General features: G+C 45.7%; 1 protein-coding gene across 3 annotated transcripts; it reads left to right on the plus strand.

Annotated features, from left to right (window-relative positions):
- The first annotated feature begins 1,752 nt into the window (after positions 1–1,752).
- Shox2 (short stature homeobox 2) lies at positions 1,753–11,651 on the plus strand. Of its 3 annotated transcripts, XM_032898279.1 has the most exons (6): positions 1,753–2,133; positions 3,471–3,492; positions 4,929–5,137; positions 7,413–7,470; positions 7,771–7,859; positions 9,456–11,651. In XM_032898279.1, the coding sequence occupies exons 1-6, from the start codon at positions 1,753–1,755 to the stop codon at positions 9,747–9,749; spliced, it is 1,053 nt and encodes a 350-aa protein (XP_032754170.1). In that variant the 3' UTR covers positions 9,750–11,651. The 3 variants fall into 3 exon arrangements, with proteins under 3 accessions (XP_032754170.1, XP_032754171.1, XP_032754172.1); XM_032898280.1 differs by lacking the exon at positions 3,471–3,492 and having other exon boundaries at positions 1,753–2,098; XM_032898281.1 differs by lacking the exon at positions 3,471–3,492 and having other exon boundaries at positions 1,753–2,098; positions 9,492–11,651.
- The last annotated feature ends 5,882 nt before the right edge of the window (positions 11,652–17,533 follow it).

Here is a 17,533-nt window from a genome sequence, read left to right on the forward strand (position 1 = left end):
GGTTTTATAAAATAAGTCAAAAATACAATTTTTAAGTTATAAATCAGAGAGAAAGAGAGTTGTTTCCCCCTCCGAAGAGCGAGTCTTTTTTTTTTTTTCACAGTCCACGGTAAACAAAAATTAGGCGAGCGACAACCAACGTCGGTAATTTTTTCCGCAGAACTCAAAAAGTGATCATCTTTTGTTTTTCAGAATTAGAAAAGCGAACTAGAATGCTCCCCAGGATGCTAAATAATTGAGGACAGGGTGAAGGGAGTTGTTGGGAAAGAGGGAAAGAATCCTTAGACCTTATAGAGAAAAACCGAAATGGAGCTGCGCCGGACCGGCTGTAAGAAAACACCTTAAGACTGAATCTGGCAGGGGACAGCTGCTCAGGAAACAAGTTAAATCGACCAACCCTTCTAGCGGGATGTGTCTTTATGGGAGTCAGCTTTGACTCCAAGGAGTGAGTAGTAGGGTGAATTACAGGGACTAGCACTCGGTGAGGCTGGCTGCGCGTCGGAAAGATCCTAAAAGGAGGTGAAGCGGTCCGAGGAGCTGCAGAGAAGCCCCACTCGCAGCAGGCTGTGCAGCTGCAGCGGCCTGGAGCAGGAAGGGGTGCAGGAACGGAATACTGGAGTGGTTACGAGGCCTATTAACCGTAGAAAGCCCGATGCTGAACCAGAGACCCGGGGTCAGGAATGTAGGGTCGAGCAGTTAGGGTGCTCACCCAGAGCGAGGCTGTAGGGTCGGGTACTCTCGGAGGATACCCACTGACTCTGATTGCAATGCACTTGTCAGTTTCCTCTTGGCCCCGCCTCCGAGAAGTCTATCCAGCTCCCCAGTGTTTTACTAAGTCGTGACACCAACGCAAAATCCACGCTTAATTAAATTAATTAGGGATTCTTGTCAATCCTGGATTAATGGCCAAGAGCACCGGCGGCCGAGACTATCAGAAAACCCGACCGCTGAGGACCTGCCTCCTCTCCCCGCCCCCTCTGGTCCCCTGCTTGCCCTCCCTCTCCTGCCGGGTGGACTCCAGCCTGGATTCTCCATCCTCAATATTCACATTCATATTCATATTCATATTCATTCTCTTCTCTCTCTCTCTCTCTCTCTCTCTCTCTCTCTCTCTCTCTCCCTCTTCCTCTCCCCTCTCTCTCTCTCTCTCTCTCTCTCTCTCTCTCTCTCTCTCTCTCTCTCTCTCTCTCTCCCTCCCTCCCTCCCTCCTCCCCTCCTCCCCCACCCCAGGTAGTGGCGCTCCTGCTACCCGTGAAGGGGTTCACTAGGAGTTGCGAGGGGAGGTAATTTACTCAGAACAAGAGGCCCGCCTTTAGGAAGTATAAATAGTGAGACTTCAAGAGCTGCGTCGCTATCAGATCTGAACTCTCCGCAGGAAGAATTGTCAAAGATCTTAACATTGAACACGCGCACTCCGGCAGGGAAGCATCAGTTCTCATTTCCCTCTGGCGGCCCCCGCCCTTCCCTCCTCCCCCCTCTCCCCTTCACCCCCCTCCCCTCCTCCTCCTCCTCCTCCTCCTCCTCCTCCTCCTCCTCCTCCTCCTCTTACTTCTTTTCTCCTTCTACTTCTCCTCTTCTTTCTTCTCCTCTTTTTCTTCTTCCTCCTCCTCCCTCTCCTCCCCCACCCCCCTGCCCCATTGATGTGTTATTATTGGGGGGGCTGGAGCAGTAAAAAAAGAAGGAGGAAAAAAAGAGCGGGGCTCGGCAGGGAGAGCTTGAGCGCGAGGCTGACCGGCGGCGGCAGCGGCCGCGATGGAAGAACTTACGGCGTTCGTCTCCAAGTCTTTTGACCAGAAAGTGAAGGAGAAGAAGGAGGCCATCACGTACCGGGAGGTGCTGGAGAGCGGGCCGCTGCGCGGGGCCAAAGAGCCCGGCTGCGTCGAGCCGGGCCGCGACGACCGCAGCAGCCCGGCAGTCCGGGCGGCCGGCGGAGGCGGCGGCGCGGGAGGAGGCGGAGGCGGAGGCGGAGGAGGCGGAGGAGGTGCTGGAGGAGGAGGAGCAGGCGGAGGAGCTGGAGGAGGGCGCTCTCCCGTCCGGGAGCTGGACATGGGAGCCGCGGAGCGGAGCAGGGAGCCCGGCAGCCCGCGGCTGACGGAGGGTAACGGCCTGCCCCCGGCCGCGGTTCCCCTTCCCGCCTTCCCCTGTCCTCGGGGCGGGAGAGGACCCGGGACCCGAGCGGGAGGAGGGCGGCATCGCAGAGGGCCCTGGACCCCAGCTTTGGGAGATACAGGGCTAGTGGAGGGGTAGGAGGCCGGACTGCACGGCCGTGGGTGGGGTCCTCGCGTGGGGGAGGGCGTGGGGTTGCGCGCACCCTTCTCTGCCGCTCCGGTTGCACCGAAATGCTTCTTTCGCGAGCGGGAGGATGGGGCCGCGCTGCGGGACGACGAAGTTTGTGTGGCCCGCTGCGAGAAGGGGTGCGGCAGGGGCTCAGTAGGAGGCCGGTTGTAAGGAGCCTGTAGTCCTGAGTTTGCCAGAACCCCTTTGCTAGGCCTAAAGGAGAGAAGGGGAGAGGAGGGGGGAGAAAGAGAAGAGCCACACTATGTTGCCCCTTCTTTAGAGCTGCCTTCAAAACCTCTGTAACTCTGCAAAGCCCCTAAATCTCCGGATCTTGGGGACCAAACTTCACATTCTTATTGAACTGTTAAGGTGGAAGCCAGCCAAAGGTCCAGGCCAAGGTGATTCCCTCTCCGTGGAGGCATTGAGGAGTGTACGGTGGGGGTGGGGGGTCGACGACGACGACGCTATATACACAATTTCTTTACTGCCTAGAATGGTGCAGTACTTTGAGAGAGAGAGAGAGAGAGAGAGAGAGAGAGAGAGAGAGAGAGAGAGAGAGAGAGAGAGAGAGAGAGAGAGAGTGTTAGTTGGCGAGGTTGTCTTTGGAGCCAGCAGTGTTAAAAAAATGGCTTTATCTAACCGGTGAAGCGTCCATCAACTCAAGTTAAAAATTAATTTGGCACTCAGTACTGCAGTAACTGGTGTGCTGCCATATTTTTCCAATTAAGAAAATATGTGGCATGCGTAGAATCACAAATTTAAGCAAGCAATTAACTTGTTTATAACACGGTCTGTTCCTGTTTAGGCCATTAAGTGGAAAGTTGGGGGCGAAAGAGACATTATATTAAGTCTATTAATCAACTTGAAATTTGGACTTGTTTCCCTTTGAAGCCCCTAAACTTTGAGGGGAATCTACTCTGTGGGTGACAACAGACAAAGCCGTTTCACCTTCCCATCTGAAGAATATGTGTTCGTGTTTAAATTTTTACTACGACGTTAGCGAGAAGGTTTTCCTATTAAATTGACCCCTAATGTTTGCTGTGACCTTATTTACTTCCTTCCTGGAGGAAGGACAAACGTTCACAAAATGAACTCCGAGACACAGAAATGTAGGCAACAAATAAGGTTACTGTATAGAAGGCCAAACTGAGGCGAGATGTGGCGGTTCGCCTTCACCCAGATCAGGGGCCGAGTCCCCTTCATTTAGAGTGTTGTGTGGTAAAGGGATAAAGGGGCCCGAGAGAAACCCTTCTAGGTTCTCCGGGACTTGAGCGAGCCAGTTGCTGGGGTTGTTGATTTCCAAGCTCTGGGCAAGTGTTAATTTCTTTGTAGCTTGGCTCTTCCAACTTAATTTTTCCCCTCTGTGTTGATCCGGATCCTGGGTTGGGAGGAATTGAACACAGCCTCTACTATCTAAACTTAGCTTTGACAGTGGACTTCTATCTCCAAATCATGCAGAGGATGAAGGTTGGGTGGACCTTATATTGATATAGGCCTGACTTTAGCTGTCCTCATCGTTGCCCTTTGACATACATGTATATCATCCCTCGTGTGGCTCTATTTGCTCGCACTGCCAGAGCTCCTATTTTTTTACGTGGAAGGAAAGGACAGCAAAGTAGCAACGGATGTGAGGGGGGAAAATGCATATTTTATTAAACATCCGAGCTGCTGGATGCATGAAAAGGTTTTGAACAGCCAATAGAAACCGAGGAATGTTCTGCTCGAACCTGTTGATCTCAGTGGGTTTAAACCTTTAGGGTCGAGCCTTGGTTTCCATCGGGGAGGGAGAAGGAGAGGACAGATGCAGCGGTGGGTTTTGCTGACCACCAGAGCCTGTCTGATTTGCTGCCTCTACCCTTCTGGCCCAGCGTGGGCGGCCAGTCATCCAGGCCGCCAACATGGCGTGGTTGTCTGTGCCAATTCGACCCGGGTCTGGCAGGGAGCAAAGGGATTGCCTAGTTGCTGATGGAACCATCCGTGGGGTTCTGGTCCGAGCCCTTGGGTGCCTGGGGATGTGGCTTTCGGCGGCGCAGCGCTGTACCAGAATCTCGTTTTCCAGCTGCGACCCTTCAGCGGGCCCAGTTGTTCCTAAATTAGACCAGCAAGTTTGCGGGAGGCAAAGGGCCAGAGACAGCAGAGGCTGGCGGGACAGCGGAACAGCCCTCTGGGGATAGCTGGCGTGCGAGGCCATCGCGTGGCCTTGCCGCGCCCTTTAACCGAGACCGCGCTCTGTGAGAGGCCCGCGCAGCGCTTTTGATTTCCGTGAGTGCGTGGGTCAGTGAGTGCCATAGGGTCAGGAATACATTTGGTGTTGAAGGGAAGAAGGGAAGGGTATAGGTAGTGAGAGGGTAAGCTAAGACCCCAGTTGAGTTGGGAAGCCGCGTGCCCACCTTGTCCCCAGGCAGCCATACAGACCAGACTTTGCGGGTCTCAGAGACCCTATCCTCTCTCCGGGTCTTCATAGGGATCCCCCGCCCCCAGGGGTTAGGAGTCTCTAGCCTTCAGGAAAAATATGGTAATGGAATTGTCTTGCTCTTTTCTTTTTTTGTCCGTGTGTGTGTGTGTGTGTGTGTGTGTGTGTGTGTGTGTGTGTGTGTGTGGTGCGTGCGTGCTCCGACACACGTGTGGTCCTTCCGTGGTGCCCTCTTCAGTGTCCCCTGAACTGAAGGATCGCAAAGACGATGCGAAAGGGATGGAGGACGAAGGCCAGACCAAAATCAAGCAGCGGCGAAGTCGGACCAATTTTACCCTGGAACAACTCAACGAGCTGGAGAGGCTTTTCGATGAGACCCACTATCCAGACGCTTTTATGCGCGAGGAACTGAGCCAGCGACTGGGGCTATCTGAGGCCCGAGTACAGGTACCCCCATTGCAAGGAGGTGGAGGCTGGGTCCGGAGAACCGGAGTGCTACACCTAATGTTTGTAGGCAGCTGCAGGTGTCTGGTGTGAGCTGCGAAAGGGAGGGACGTCTTTACTAAAGATCTTATTTTCTAAAATGGAGTTTGATCCCGTAGCCCCTTTCACCTCTAAGCCAACATATGTTCGCTGAAAAAGAAAGCCGCGCTGGGCTTGCTCCCAGAGTTTCTATTAACCACACCCCCTCGACCCTCGCTGTCTTTAATGTGGTTTAATCCTAATGGGCCTACTTTTATAAGCCTTAAAAAAAAAATGCCACAGAAAACGTTTTATCTCTGAAGCCTTAAAAGTTACAACGAGTATTATGCTCTCTGGAGTTGGGTTTCGTTGAGGGTCTAGGTTTGCCAAACGGATATACCAATTAGGTTTATAGATGTACAGACTATAAAGAAAATTAGCATCTGTTAAGTGCAAAAATTTACAGTGTTCTGCTAGGGGATCGGTCTCTAACTGAGCGAGAAACGGAGGGCACAGAATGTGTTTGCCCACCCTTTGTTCCTTAACCAACGCAAAGAACCTGGACCCACGAAAGCTCTATTTTAAAATAACATACACATCTTATTATTGATGTTTGCAAAGCTTGGCCTTCATAATATCACATGAAGTCAGAACTGCAGCTTTTTTCATTATTGGCTGTTTAAGTGAATGTAAAACCAAAAAAAAAAAAAAAAGGGGGAAAAGTGGGGTTGAGGATAATCTAAAGGGGGAATTATAAACACGCATACATATCCTTCCAGCTTTATGGGGAACAAATTTAAACGTTTCAGATTGTATTTCCGCTCAAATAATAAAATTGGGAGAAAATGATGGTCATTATTTGTTTGAACACATGGAGCAGTTTTAGACTAGAACATCTGCAGCTGTTACAAAGTATCCCTGTAACAGATACTCCCCGGGTCTCTGGGCGGAGAGACCACCATCTGTAAGGAACTATGCACAATTCTTATGGGGCTTCCCCGCATCTTGTAATAGGATCAGGGGGAAAAAACAGAGCAGTAACGTGGACAGAGAAAAAAAATAATAATAGGCCGCCTTGGTCATCACGACGTCAATCCTAGCGCCTTCCTTTTTAAAGCCCGTTCTGCTGTGCAGCCTGCGCTGAGCTCTCTAGAGACTCGGCAACCCCTTAAAACCGCGGTAATTATTGCAGCCGTGAGTAATAGTATCTCCATCCCAACTCTTCTAGGGGGGAAAAGAGTCAAGAAGCCTCAGGCCATGTGAGTCACACAAAGGATGCCACCCTGGCATGAAATCCATCCTTCTATTATACTCAATATCAGGAGGATTTTTGAAGATTTACATTGACTGTGGCACTTGATTCCAAAAACTTACCAGAAAAGGCTCTGAAGCACTATTTTCCTTTTATGTTTTTTTTAAACATTAATTTGTGAATCAATCAATATGCTGTATTGTTGGAACTGTATTATTGGAGGCTTATTTGAATTTAAAAAAAATCTGTCACACTGACTTGAAAAGTTGGCAAGTTATTTAAGAAGATCATATCTAGTGTCCAGGGATTACTTGATACCTCTCCTTTTTGTGGCACTCTTTTTTTTTTTTTAAATGAAGTTTATTACTGCTCTTTTTTTTCTCCTTATACTTTCATTTAAGTTATAGGAGCTATTTTCTGGAATCTTTCCTACTGTCCCAAATAGTGGCTTTTTCTATAGGAGCAAATTAGATTATCATGATAATGACACAATTATTCTGCCACTGTGTTACACTCTGCTGCACAGAGGGACAGAGAAATTCTAAACTTCTTTGTAGTAAGGCTTTTATGACACTAATTACCACCCCCATGTCCCTCCCCCCACCAAAATAAGAGTCATTATTTGCTTTACTGTTTGGTTTTTCTTCAAGATGAAGCTAATTAATATTACAGGCTATTACTGAGTCCATTCTTCTTGGGTCTTAACTGGGTAAACATTTAAACCCATTATCACATTGGTGTCAGGTACCAGGGAGTGTTTTGGACCCCTGGGACTCTGTAATGTGGAAAGATGAAACCGGAACTAGTAGTAATTTATCAAGGAACAATTTATCTTACAAAGAGTCTAGGAAATCTTTCTATCTTGTACTTAATCTAGGCTGGTTTGTATAATTTAACATTTGCTTTTTATTTCCCAATACTTTCCTAAACACTTTCCCCATTACACTACTATCATGTAAGATGTTTTGAAATATCACATTTTATGTCTTTCTTCCCCTCAAATTTTAGGTTTGGTTTCAAAATCGAAGAGCTAAGTGTAGAAAACAGGAAAATCAACTTCATAAAGGTATATCTCATAATTCATTTTATCATTAAGTACCAGTGGGGCTTGAGTATTGCTCTAAGACAAAGAACATCCTAAGGATGATGATGGGACTTGATTTAAGAACAATTTCTCGTTAGTTAATGAGAGTTCTGCTACTTAGAAGCAAACTACAACTTACTTTAATTATCACAGTAACTTAGAAAAAGGACAGTCCAGAAATGATTTGCCACCAATTGGCACCTTGGAAAATTATTTCAGAAATGTTTACCTCACATCTTGCGTTTCATCTCCTGTTTTTGTTTCTTATGTTTCCTTTTATAGGTGTCCTTATAGGGGCTGCTAGCCAGTTTGAAGCTTGTAGAGTTGCACCCTATGTCAACGTAGGTGCTTTAAGGATGCCATTTCAGCAGGCAAGTACAACCTAGCTTCAAGCCTTTTTCTAAGTGTAAAAGGTCTGGATGTTTGTTTGGACTGCTGAACAGACCCTGTTTCTGAGCCTCAATTGTTCATTCAGTTGAAGAACCAATTTCAAGACTATATAGTGGACCCAGTCCCCTTTAAAAACCTATACAGTGTCATGGCCTTGAATACTTAGTCTTTTCTGTCTTCATAGGAACCCTCAAAGGAGCCTGAAGGGAGAAACCTGTCCTTTTAAAAAAAATGCATTTACGATTGCACCTGGGGATAGGAAGAAACAGCCTTTGATTGGAATTTTATCAAATCAAATACAGAGGCTGGTCCAAGGGTGTTTTTAAAGCAATCCTTTAAATACTCTTTCTAGGTATTTTTTTTATCCCTTAGTCACATTAAATGACTCTAGCAGAAGAAAAATAAATGCAACTATTCCCAAATCAAACTTATTTTTCAAAAGCTGTCCTTGGAAAGAAAGGAAGAAAGAGAGAAAGAAAGAAAGAAAGAAAGCAAAGAAGGAAGGAAGGAAGAGGTTTCATCTCTGATGAAGAGGGAAGACTTGGTCTTCTCAGGGCTTGCTGCCCTACCACAGCAATCCATTTCTGAGCCACCAAAAAAAAAATCTTTATAATAACTTTTTAAAAGGAAAGCCTGCAGCAATATTGTAATTCTGGGGAATCCCAGTGTTCCAAACTCCTCAATCTCTAAGCTGGAGGGGAAAAAAATCTTCCTGGAAACTATCTGACCTTCCCCACCTTCAGCAGGCATCCTGCTCTCCAAGGCTGTAATGCCATAGATGAGCTCTCAGTCACCAGTCCCCTGGACTGGGGAGACTCCAGGTGATTCTCATCTATTGAGAATTAGAGTTAGAGAGAGACTAGGCCCCTCTTGGATCTTGTTGGAAAGGAATTTGAAATGAGGATAGATGGAGAGAGAGAGAGAGAGAGAGAGAGAGAGAGAGAGAGAGAGAGAGAGAGAGAGAGCGCCAGAACTTATTAGGAAAGTGTTCAAACTTAAGAAGGTAGTGCTCTACAAGCACCGAGAAGGTTGTTAGAAACCTATTCTGAGTCTCAGCAAACTAGACCTGCTGACTCAGAGTCTGTATTTAAACACGATCCTCAGGTGATTCCCACGACAGGAAAAGTTAAAACCTGTAGGTCCAATAGCTTCCCTAAATGACATGAAAAAGTTATGCATTTTGTTTCAGTAGTGTGTCCAGGGGTATGTGACAAAGACAGGGGAGGCTTAACAGTCCTTAACCCCAGCCTCTGCAAGATGCTATTGCTATTTTGAGGTGGGTGATCCATGGGGGCTACATCAAGGTCACCCATTCACCTACGCACTTCCCGAAGGGGTCCCCACATTTCTGCAGTCAGGGACTAGAAACCTGAGGAAACACGCTCATCATGGACCTGGGAGTAGAGTTGGGACACTAGAGTTATTAATGTGGTGTCCCAGATTTAGCAGAAAGCCTATAACGTCCTTCTCCAAACAGATACTTTGCAAAATGTTGCTTCCCTGTCGCGCACCCCAATTCGCCCCATAGCCAAGCTGGACGCCTTTAATGTTCTGTTTCTATTCTGTTGTCACCCTAGGATAGTCATTGCAACGTGACGCCCTTGTCCTTTCAGGTTCAGGCGCAGCTGCAGCTGGACAGCGCCGTGGCGCACGCGCACCACCACCTGCATCCGCACCTGGCCGCGCACGCGCCTTACATGATGTTCCCGGCACCGCCCTTCGGACTGCCGCTGGCCACGCTGGCCGCGGACTCGGCCTCCGCCGCCTCGGTGGTGGCTGCCGCCGCCGCCGCCAAGACCACCAGCAAGAACTCCAGCATCGCGGATCTCAGACTGAAAGCTAAAAAGCACGCGGCCGCCCTGGGTCTGTGACGCCGGCGCCAGCGCCACGGTCGGTGGAGCCTCCTATGCGGCGCGACCCCGCACGCCCTCCGCGACCGGCTGCTTCTCCCGCACCCGCTTCGGACCGACTAGGCCTGTCCCTTCCCCGCTGACTGCCGCCTTTTCTTTCTGCACCCTGGATCCCTAGGGCGGGACTCTGCGCTGGACCCGGGATCCCACGAGGGCCACCAGCCCGGGGCTCCTGCCCACCCGCCCTTGGGACTAAAATTCGGCTTTGTAGGAGCGGGTTTGGGGAAGTCTGGATAGAGACTGGACAAAGGAGTGTGGCAACAGTGACCACAGATGCGGCGACGGACTCGTTCATAGGAATAAAATCTTGCTAACAACAAATGAGCAAAAACAAAAAAGGATAGAGAACAAACTAAAAAAGAAAATGAGAAAGGGGGCTTGTTTCTTATTGCTATTTGGCTGGAATTAGAGAAAGAACGACGAAGCAAAACAATTCTTAAAATTATTTTGTACATAAAAATACGGAAAAATAACCTGGATGAATCTTGAGAGAAAGGGGGGAGGGATTTACCAACTAAAATGTATGTTTTTTTTTAAATGGTCCAAGAAAACAAAACAGAAGGAAGAGGTATACTTATTTAAAGAATTAAGATGAAAAAAAAAAAGCGCAGCTGGGAAGTTCACAGGTTTTGAAGCTGACCTTTTTCTGCGAAGTTCACTTTAATACGAGACATTTGATAAGAGAGGCGGGCCTCCTTTTACGTTGAATCTGATGCTTTGAGTTTTAAAACACCATGTTTGGAAGAGCAAGAAGAGGGAAGACAGTGTGGAAACGAGGAGGGAAAAAAGGACGTTCATACAAAAAAAAAAAAAGCGATACCACAGACAATGATTCTTCTGAGAAATTATTAAGGCAGAACTGTCCAGACTGCTGACAGTAAATTCTGGTTTGCATGTTACTTGTATTCCATTGATGGTGTCCCCTCCCCTCCCACTCTCACGTGCACTCACTACACTTTCATTCTCAGTATGAAAAGCGTCTGGAAATTGATGTGAATCCATATATAATTTGTCCGGCCTTTGATCCCAAGGGGCAAAGGGAAAAAAAAAAAAGTCGTAAGGGAGTAAAATACACTCTGAGTCTTCCAAGAAGATGGAGGCTGTTAGAAAATATGGGCAAAGAAAAGAGAAGAGCAAATGAAGTCACGAAGGTATACAGCCGGGCATCGTGATAGGCGCTTTATCTGTTTAGTCCCTTTCCGTGAATTCCCTCTTGCTAGTTTAAGTCCTATTGAGGACAACGCTTTATTCCCACCCCCCTCTCTATCCCGACAAATTCACCTTAAACGACACCCAGCTAGGTACAGACACTAGGTTTGTGTATAATATGTTGATAAACACGAACAAAGTTTATTTTGGCTATAATGTGTGAACTGAGGGTTGACTTTCAACATTTGCATTTTATCTCACAAAGGTGTATCTATTCAAGTAATTTTTGGTTTTGTTTCAATTCATGTAGCTATTTAAACAGGGATACCTTGGGCTAAGCAACCTGTAGCCCCAATTCTCTAGCAAGTCTCTTTAGGAACCCCCCTTTAATTTACATGAAAGAGGAAAAGCTCTTCTTACTGAACTTTGGTATGCGTTTGAGCTTTGTAACTATTTGTTCTCCATGAAAACAAAATTATTTATATTTGCCATATTTTTTCTAGTGTATTAAGTTATTTTAAACAAAAGAAGATGCTGTTATGACGTGTTGTCAGTACAAAATGTTTCAGCTCCACTTCTGTTAAACCTTTTAAATAAGTGCCAAGTTATTAACCTAAGACACTTTGCGATCAATTGAATGAAAATAGTATTGTTTCATTTGATGGGGTGCGCGTCATCTTTGTTCTTGTTACTATTAAAATATCCGGGATACTCTTTCCTTTTTCCTTTTTGGTGATATATTCATATATTCTCTCTCATATTCTCTCTCCCATAATCATATTCTCTCTCTCTCTCTCTCTCTCTCTCTCTCTCTCTCTCTCTCTCTCTCTCTCTCTCCTTCCCTCCCTCCCTGCTCCCCCCCCCCGCCCCCACGCTGCACTGCTCTTAAGCGAAAGTAGCCAAGGAACCCAGAAAAAGGTGGCCCTGTGGATCCCTAGCACTGAGCGCATCTCCTCCCACTTCACATTTAAATACCTACTGTGGAGCCCAGATTATGCTAAACCAACAAAAAAGAACAGATTAGGAAAACAACAAAGACCAGAATCCCCTGCCTAAGACATTTCTCCTTCATTTTGCTATACTTTCATCCTTAAAGTTTGTTCGGGTCATTTTGGGAGAAAGAAAATAATGGTCACGCAGCCGCCTCCGGGCTTGTTATATATGGTATTATCAACAATCGATCGCAGATCGCATAACTTCCTGGAGCTGCTGGTCTGGAAGTAGACTCAGGGCAGGAGACGCGTTAGGAAACAAAGCACCCCCACCCCTTTCTCAGTCCTGTTTGGCGTCAATCTCCCTCATCCAAACTCTCAGCGAGCTTGAAGATGGGTTTCTGCCCGGCCAATCTGTGTGTGTTAAGCGGGTTGGGTGGGTGAGGGGGACATGGGGGTGGAGGTATGTGCGCGCGCACGCGCGCGCACTATGAAGACCTGGAGACCCAGTCCCAAACAAGCCTGAGTCTGGAATGTCCTTTCTAGCACCTGCCCAGACTCAAGAAGAGAGGCCTCCTGTGGAGGTCCCTTAGCCACCCCTAAGGTCGCGAGTTGGCAGATATAGTGACCCCTGCGGAGCCCGCAGCGCGCTCTGCTTTCCTCCGGGACTCAATTCCCCTTTGTAGCTGATCCTCAGACTAGAGGTGGGGCAAGAAGTTGGTTTGTCCCTTGGCTACCAGAAACGGGGGGCAGGAGCCCGTCTTGTCCTTCCAGCCCAGCCTTTGGCTTTCTTGGTTGGTGAAGTCGCTGTTGGCTATAGAGTAGTCCTGCTCGTCTGCCCGGCCCGGGAGAGGTCCCGGCGGCCCCGGAGAGGTCTTGGTGTGTCCTCCGGACCTGGCTCCGAATCTTCAGGGTCTAAGTGACAGTTTTAAACTCAGATCAAAGGCAGGTTTCATCACTTTCAAGACACCCCCACCCCCAAAGGGAAAGCGGAGGTCTCACGAGGAGAACGTTGAGACAGGGAAGCGGCATGGGACCCAGTGCCCACTTATGGCTCTTCAAGGTATCCTGGGCGAAGTCCCAGGTCAAAGGCAGTGGCACGTCCTTGCCCGCTGGGAGCTGGGTAGCATCAACGCCCATATAGCCGGCCTACCAGGACTGCTGAGGTCCAGGGAGCGAGAGGAAAGCTAGGTCTAGTGAGAAAGGCCAAGGGTTCTTGGTCGGATCAGAGATACCAAGCCACCACTTCCTCTTCCTACAGGCGCAGTAGGATACAGGCGGATGGATCACCCTAAGTGTCTGGGGTCCGAGCCTTTGATCCAGGCTCTCTGGGCCACTTTCCCAGATCTTTGCGGCCCAAACTGTTGGGCAGACGACTGTGTGAGCCAAATCCATACCCCGCGTTTTCGGAACCACTTCCCCAGAAGGGGTTTGAGGATGTCTTGTCCAAAATACTGTAATTGACTTCCCAACCTTAATCTTTCATGGAATGCAAACCTTTCCTTAGTTAGAAAATCTACATTGGGGGGTGGGCGGTGGGCGGTGGGCGGTGGGCGGAGCTGAGTCAAAGTGGTTTACTCAAGGCAAGATTACTAATAAGGACTCCTTGGTCTGGGAATCACAGTTTATTAAAAAAAAATTCAGAATTGAAGTGATACACATCTATTTTGGACACCCCCTCCCCCAGGATTGTAACTTTTAGATCTTCAGATGGTAATACTTTATTATAATCTAATGCTCAAATTTTGGAACTATTTTGATTTCTGAAAAATGCCTTTTTGGCTTCAAGAACATGGGATCCTGGGATTTTTTTCTCTTCACAAATCAGTTTACATCATAAATTGCAAACATTTGCAATAAGATCTCAAGATTGTTTATTTTACATAACCTCAAGCACTTGACTATGTTAAACATCAGTACAGAGAGCCTGTGAAATCAGTTTAATGTGTGTCAGGGAATTAAAGGGTCACGCCTTTTCATCACAAAAACAAAGCATGTAAGACTGTTTTGATTGTCAGGCTCCCAAATTTTAAAGTCTTACAATTGGCTATTAATTTTAGAGTCATTCTGTACAAAACTAATTACTAAAGTCATATACTGCTTTAATTAAGTGTTTCTGGGCAGAAGAAAATGATGTTCTACATGGGGAAGTAGATGATTGTTTTAAACATTATATTATTTTAGTTCAAACATAAATAAAAGCCTGCAAATTCTAATGTGGGGAGAAAGGCCTAAAACAGTTTCTTAATGTGCCATTAGAACAGTTAGTCAAAGTGCATTAAAGCACCATCTCCAACCCAGAAATAACAAATATGTCATTCTAACGAGAGTGTTAACTTATGGATAATTTATTCAAGGTAGTTTTTACATTTCACATGGAATGTCTTATTATGACCTGCCTGACTACTGTGATGCTTGTTTTTCAAAATCTAATTTATATAGGCTTGGAATATACATAATTCATGACTCCTGTTGATATATGTATACACACTTTGAATTTTAAGTCTTTACAATATGTTTGATTGTTTGCTAGCATGTTTTTAAGACAATTGAAATAAAAGCATATAAACATAAAATGTGTTAAACATTATATTGAAAGCAAGTGCTTGTACTGTGCCTGAAGAGAAGTTAGTCCGAAATGAAGGGGAAAAATTTAGATAATTTGAAAGCTCAGGTATACAGATATAGAGTGAACACTGAAATATATCAGATTGGATATCCTTATGTAAGAAACATGAAAATCTGTACGACTTTCAGATGTGAGCATACACTTCTGATGTCTAGGCAATCTGCTCTTGTCCATAATTCCTGAAACAAAATGAAGAAAACAAACCATCAAGTCTTCAAGCATTTTGTTTGGGGTATTTTATGTGTCAGTCAAGACAACCACCGCATATGCCTTCAGTGCATGGGAACTTAGTATAGTCCTTACATGGAGTTCTATTGACATGAGGAAAGGATTTAAAATATAATCGAATAAACCACAAAGAGAAGAGTAAGCACCATTTCCTCTTCTTTTCTTTCTTTTTCTATTTGAACGCACTGCTCACACGCAAGGATCTTCCTTCAGTCTTCCTCGAGCAGAAGAGTTTGCGGTCGAGTGAGGTTAACCCAGGAACCTCACTTCCGGGATTCAAGCCTGCTATTGACCAACCCTATGATTTTAGGTCAGTTTTTCTTTCTGTTCCTTAGTTTCCTTAGCAGTGAATGGGGCTGCAAACATCATCTGTCTCATGAAGTAGCCAGGAGGATTAAACAGGTTAATGTTTATAATAAAGTCCTTAGATCAGAGCCATACAATATGTATACTAAGTACTTAAGAATTGCTCTTATTAAAAAAAAAGAATAAACATTGAACATTCCACTGAAAAGGCTAGAAGAAAATAAAGTCATGCAAGACAAGCAGACAAGACTTTCATTTTGTGACCAAAGGAAGACTTTTATGTACTAGTTTATGGTTTTAGTTAATTGGTTAGCCTCCATGAGCCTTGTCTGGAACATGTGACATCATGTCACAATGTAGGTAGGAGACTTACGTACAAGAGCAATTTATAAAATGTACATATATACATATATGAATGACAGATAGGAGGTCAGGTGTGATGCTCGCCCTCAAGAGGCTTACTGTCTGGAAAGACAGCTTATTGACACATAAGGCATAGCTAGGAAGTGTGTGCTAAAGGCACTTGCTTACAGGTATTCAGACATGTTCTGTATGTCTGAAGGGCCACACAGCACATGTGGGGCTCATTGCCCTGTTTCTGCACACTGAACTCTCCTTAGGAATGAGTAGCCTTATAAAGGAATGGCGGAGGGACACCCAGAGGTTAAGAAGCACACTTTGTTAGAAGTAAATGTATACCATATGTTGCTGTGGTTTGTGTTCCGTGGGACCATCTGCGTTTTCCTCGGCTGCCCAGATTTGTAGAGCATTAGCAGTTAAATGCCCAAAAGATGCAAAGCCTGCCGAATAAGGATATTTAAAAGAAGTTTGGAAACATATAGTACTAAACAAGGAGCATTTACTTCTGTAAAGATTTGTAAAGGTGAACAGTTGAATCCTTACTGTAGGCTAAATTAAAAAGGACCTCTTTTTAATTCCAACATTTTATTATATTATTAGCATCACCCCATGTTTTGTATAGTTCTACATAGTGCTCAAAGAACTATTCCATACATCCATTTTGGGAGTCAGCATGTTGTCTTGGTATATAGCTAATCTTTAGAGACAAGTATTTCTGAGTTCGAATCTCAGCTATAAACTTTGTGTGTGAACTTTGAAATAATTTTGCTTCCTAGAACCTAAGACCTGCTAGTATTCTCTAATACGTACCTTTCAGATTGTTGCAAGGGTCCAATAAGGTAAGATATACTTCATGCTTGATACACAAAGGGTTTCAACAATTTCCCATCTCCACTTCTGTTATGTACCCCTGCCGGATTATTACATACAGAGGCTTTATATTAACCTATCTGTAGTTAGAAATACATTAAGAAATTTGGGGGCATGGCATGCATATTTATTCTATTTCCTTGCTCTGAGTATTGATTATGTGCATGATGTCATCTGCTCTGGAGTTTGGAATAAAGCTGACTTCAAATCTTGTTGAACTTAAAGAAAACTGAGTAGTTAGGATTTTAAGTCTCCCCCTTTGTAAGGCATTGAGCTGGTTCTCTTTGTAGGCAGGAGCTTGAGGATTTCTTCATGTGGAGTTTCTCCAGAGCCTCTGACCTTCAGTCTTCTATACTCTGGAAGTCAGCACACAAATCAAGCCCTGGCATTAACTCTGTAGTCGCTTCGATATTAGATTGATTGTCCTTCTGCTCCACATTTATCGAATACATTTTGAATGCCTTCAGTGGAAACGAAAAAGGAAATCAACTGCCCTCAAAAATGATTTTTAAAAGGTCTATCAATCTATCCAAATTTTTGGGCCTCCTGCAGCATTGTTTTGCATTGTGTTTGCTGGCATTACTGGTTTAAAATATAATTATCTGTCCCATGGACAATGTGTTTACCGAGATTCTCACTTGTCAGCAGTTGCATTTCTTTGAAGGCTTATGCAATAATGTCTATTATAATTGGTCTTACACAGTAGTTAGCTTTCACACGGAAGAAGTTAGGTGGACAGCTTTGGAAAGCAGGAAGCAGGACCTCCGATGGGTGTAAGAAAGGATGAGATAATACCAGCCCATGAAGACACCCGCTTCCTAGCTCCCATTGACACATAGGATGGGCTACCTAGCAAGGCAAAAGATAAGGTTGCGGTGGAAGGAAATTTGTGAATAAGTTGACCTTAAAATACACTTCGTCCTCTGTACTTGCATGAGCCCTCAAAAGCAGAATGAGGAAGGCCAAGGAGCAGAGATGCAGGAATTGTAAGTGTGGGAGAGTGCTAACACCAAGGAACTAGACTCTGCTGGCTCTGACGCAGGAGGGAGGAAGGAATGCAGGTAGAAAGACGGGAAATGTACGGACAGTCATTTCTTCAGAGATCTAGGAAGGATGCGGTCCTCTTTACTTCTGATTTTAGTACAGTGAGATCTGTGCCAGGCTTCCAAACCTCGATTGTAATGAAATTGATTTGGATTGGTTGTTGATTTGTTTGTTTGTTTTGCTTTGATACAGGGTATTAGAACGAAGGCCTGGCTAGCCTGGCCTCT

Source organism: Rattus rattus, chromosome 3 (assembly GCF_011064425.1).
Source record: "Rattus rattus isolate New Zealand chromosome 3, Rrattus_CSIRO_v1, whole genome shotgun sequence".
Taxonomy (NCBI): Eukaryota; Metazoa; Chordata; class Mammalia; order Rodentia; family Muridae; genus Rattus; species Rattus rattus.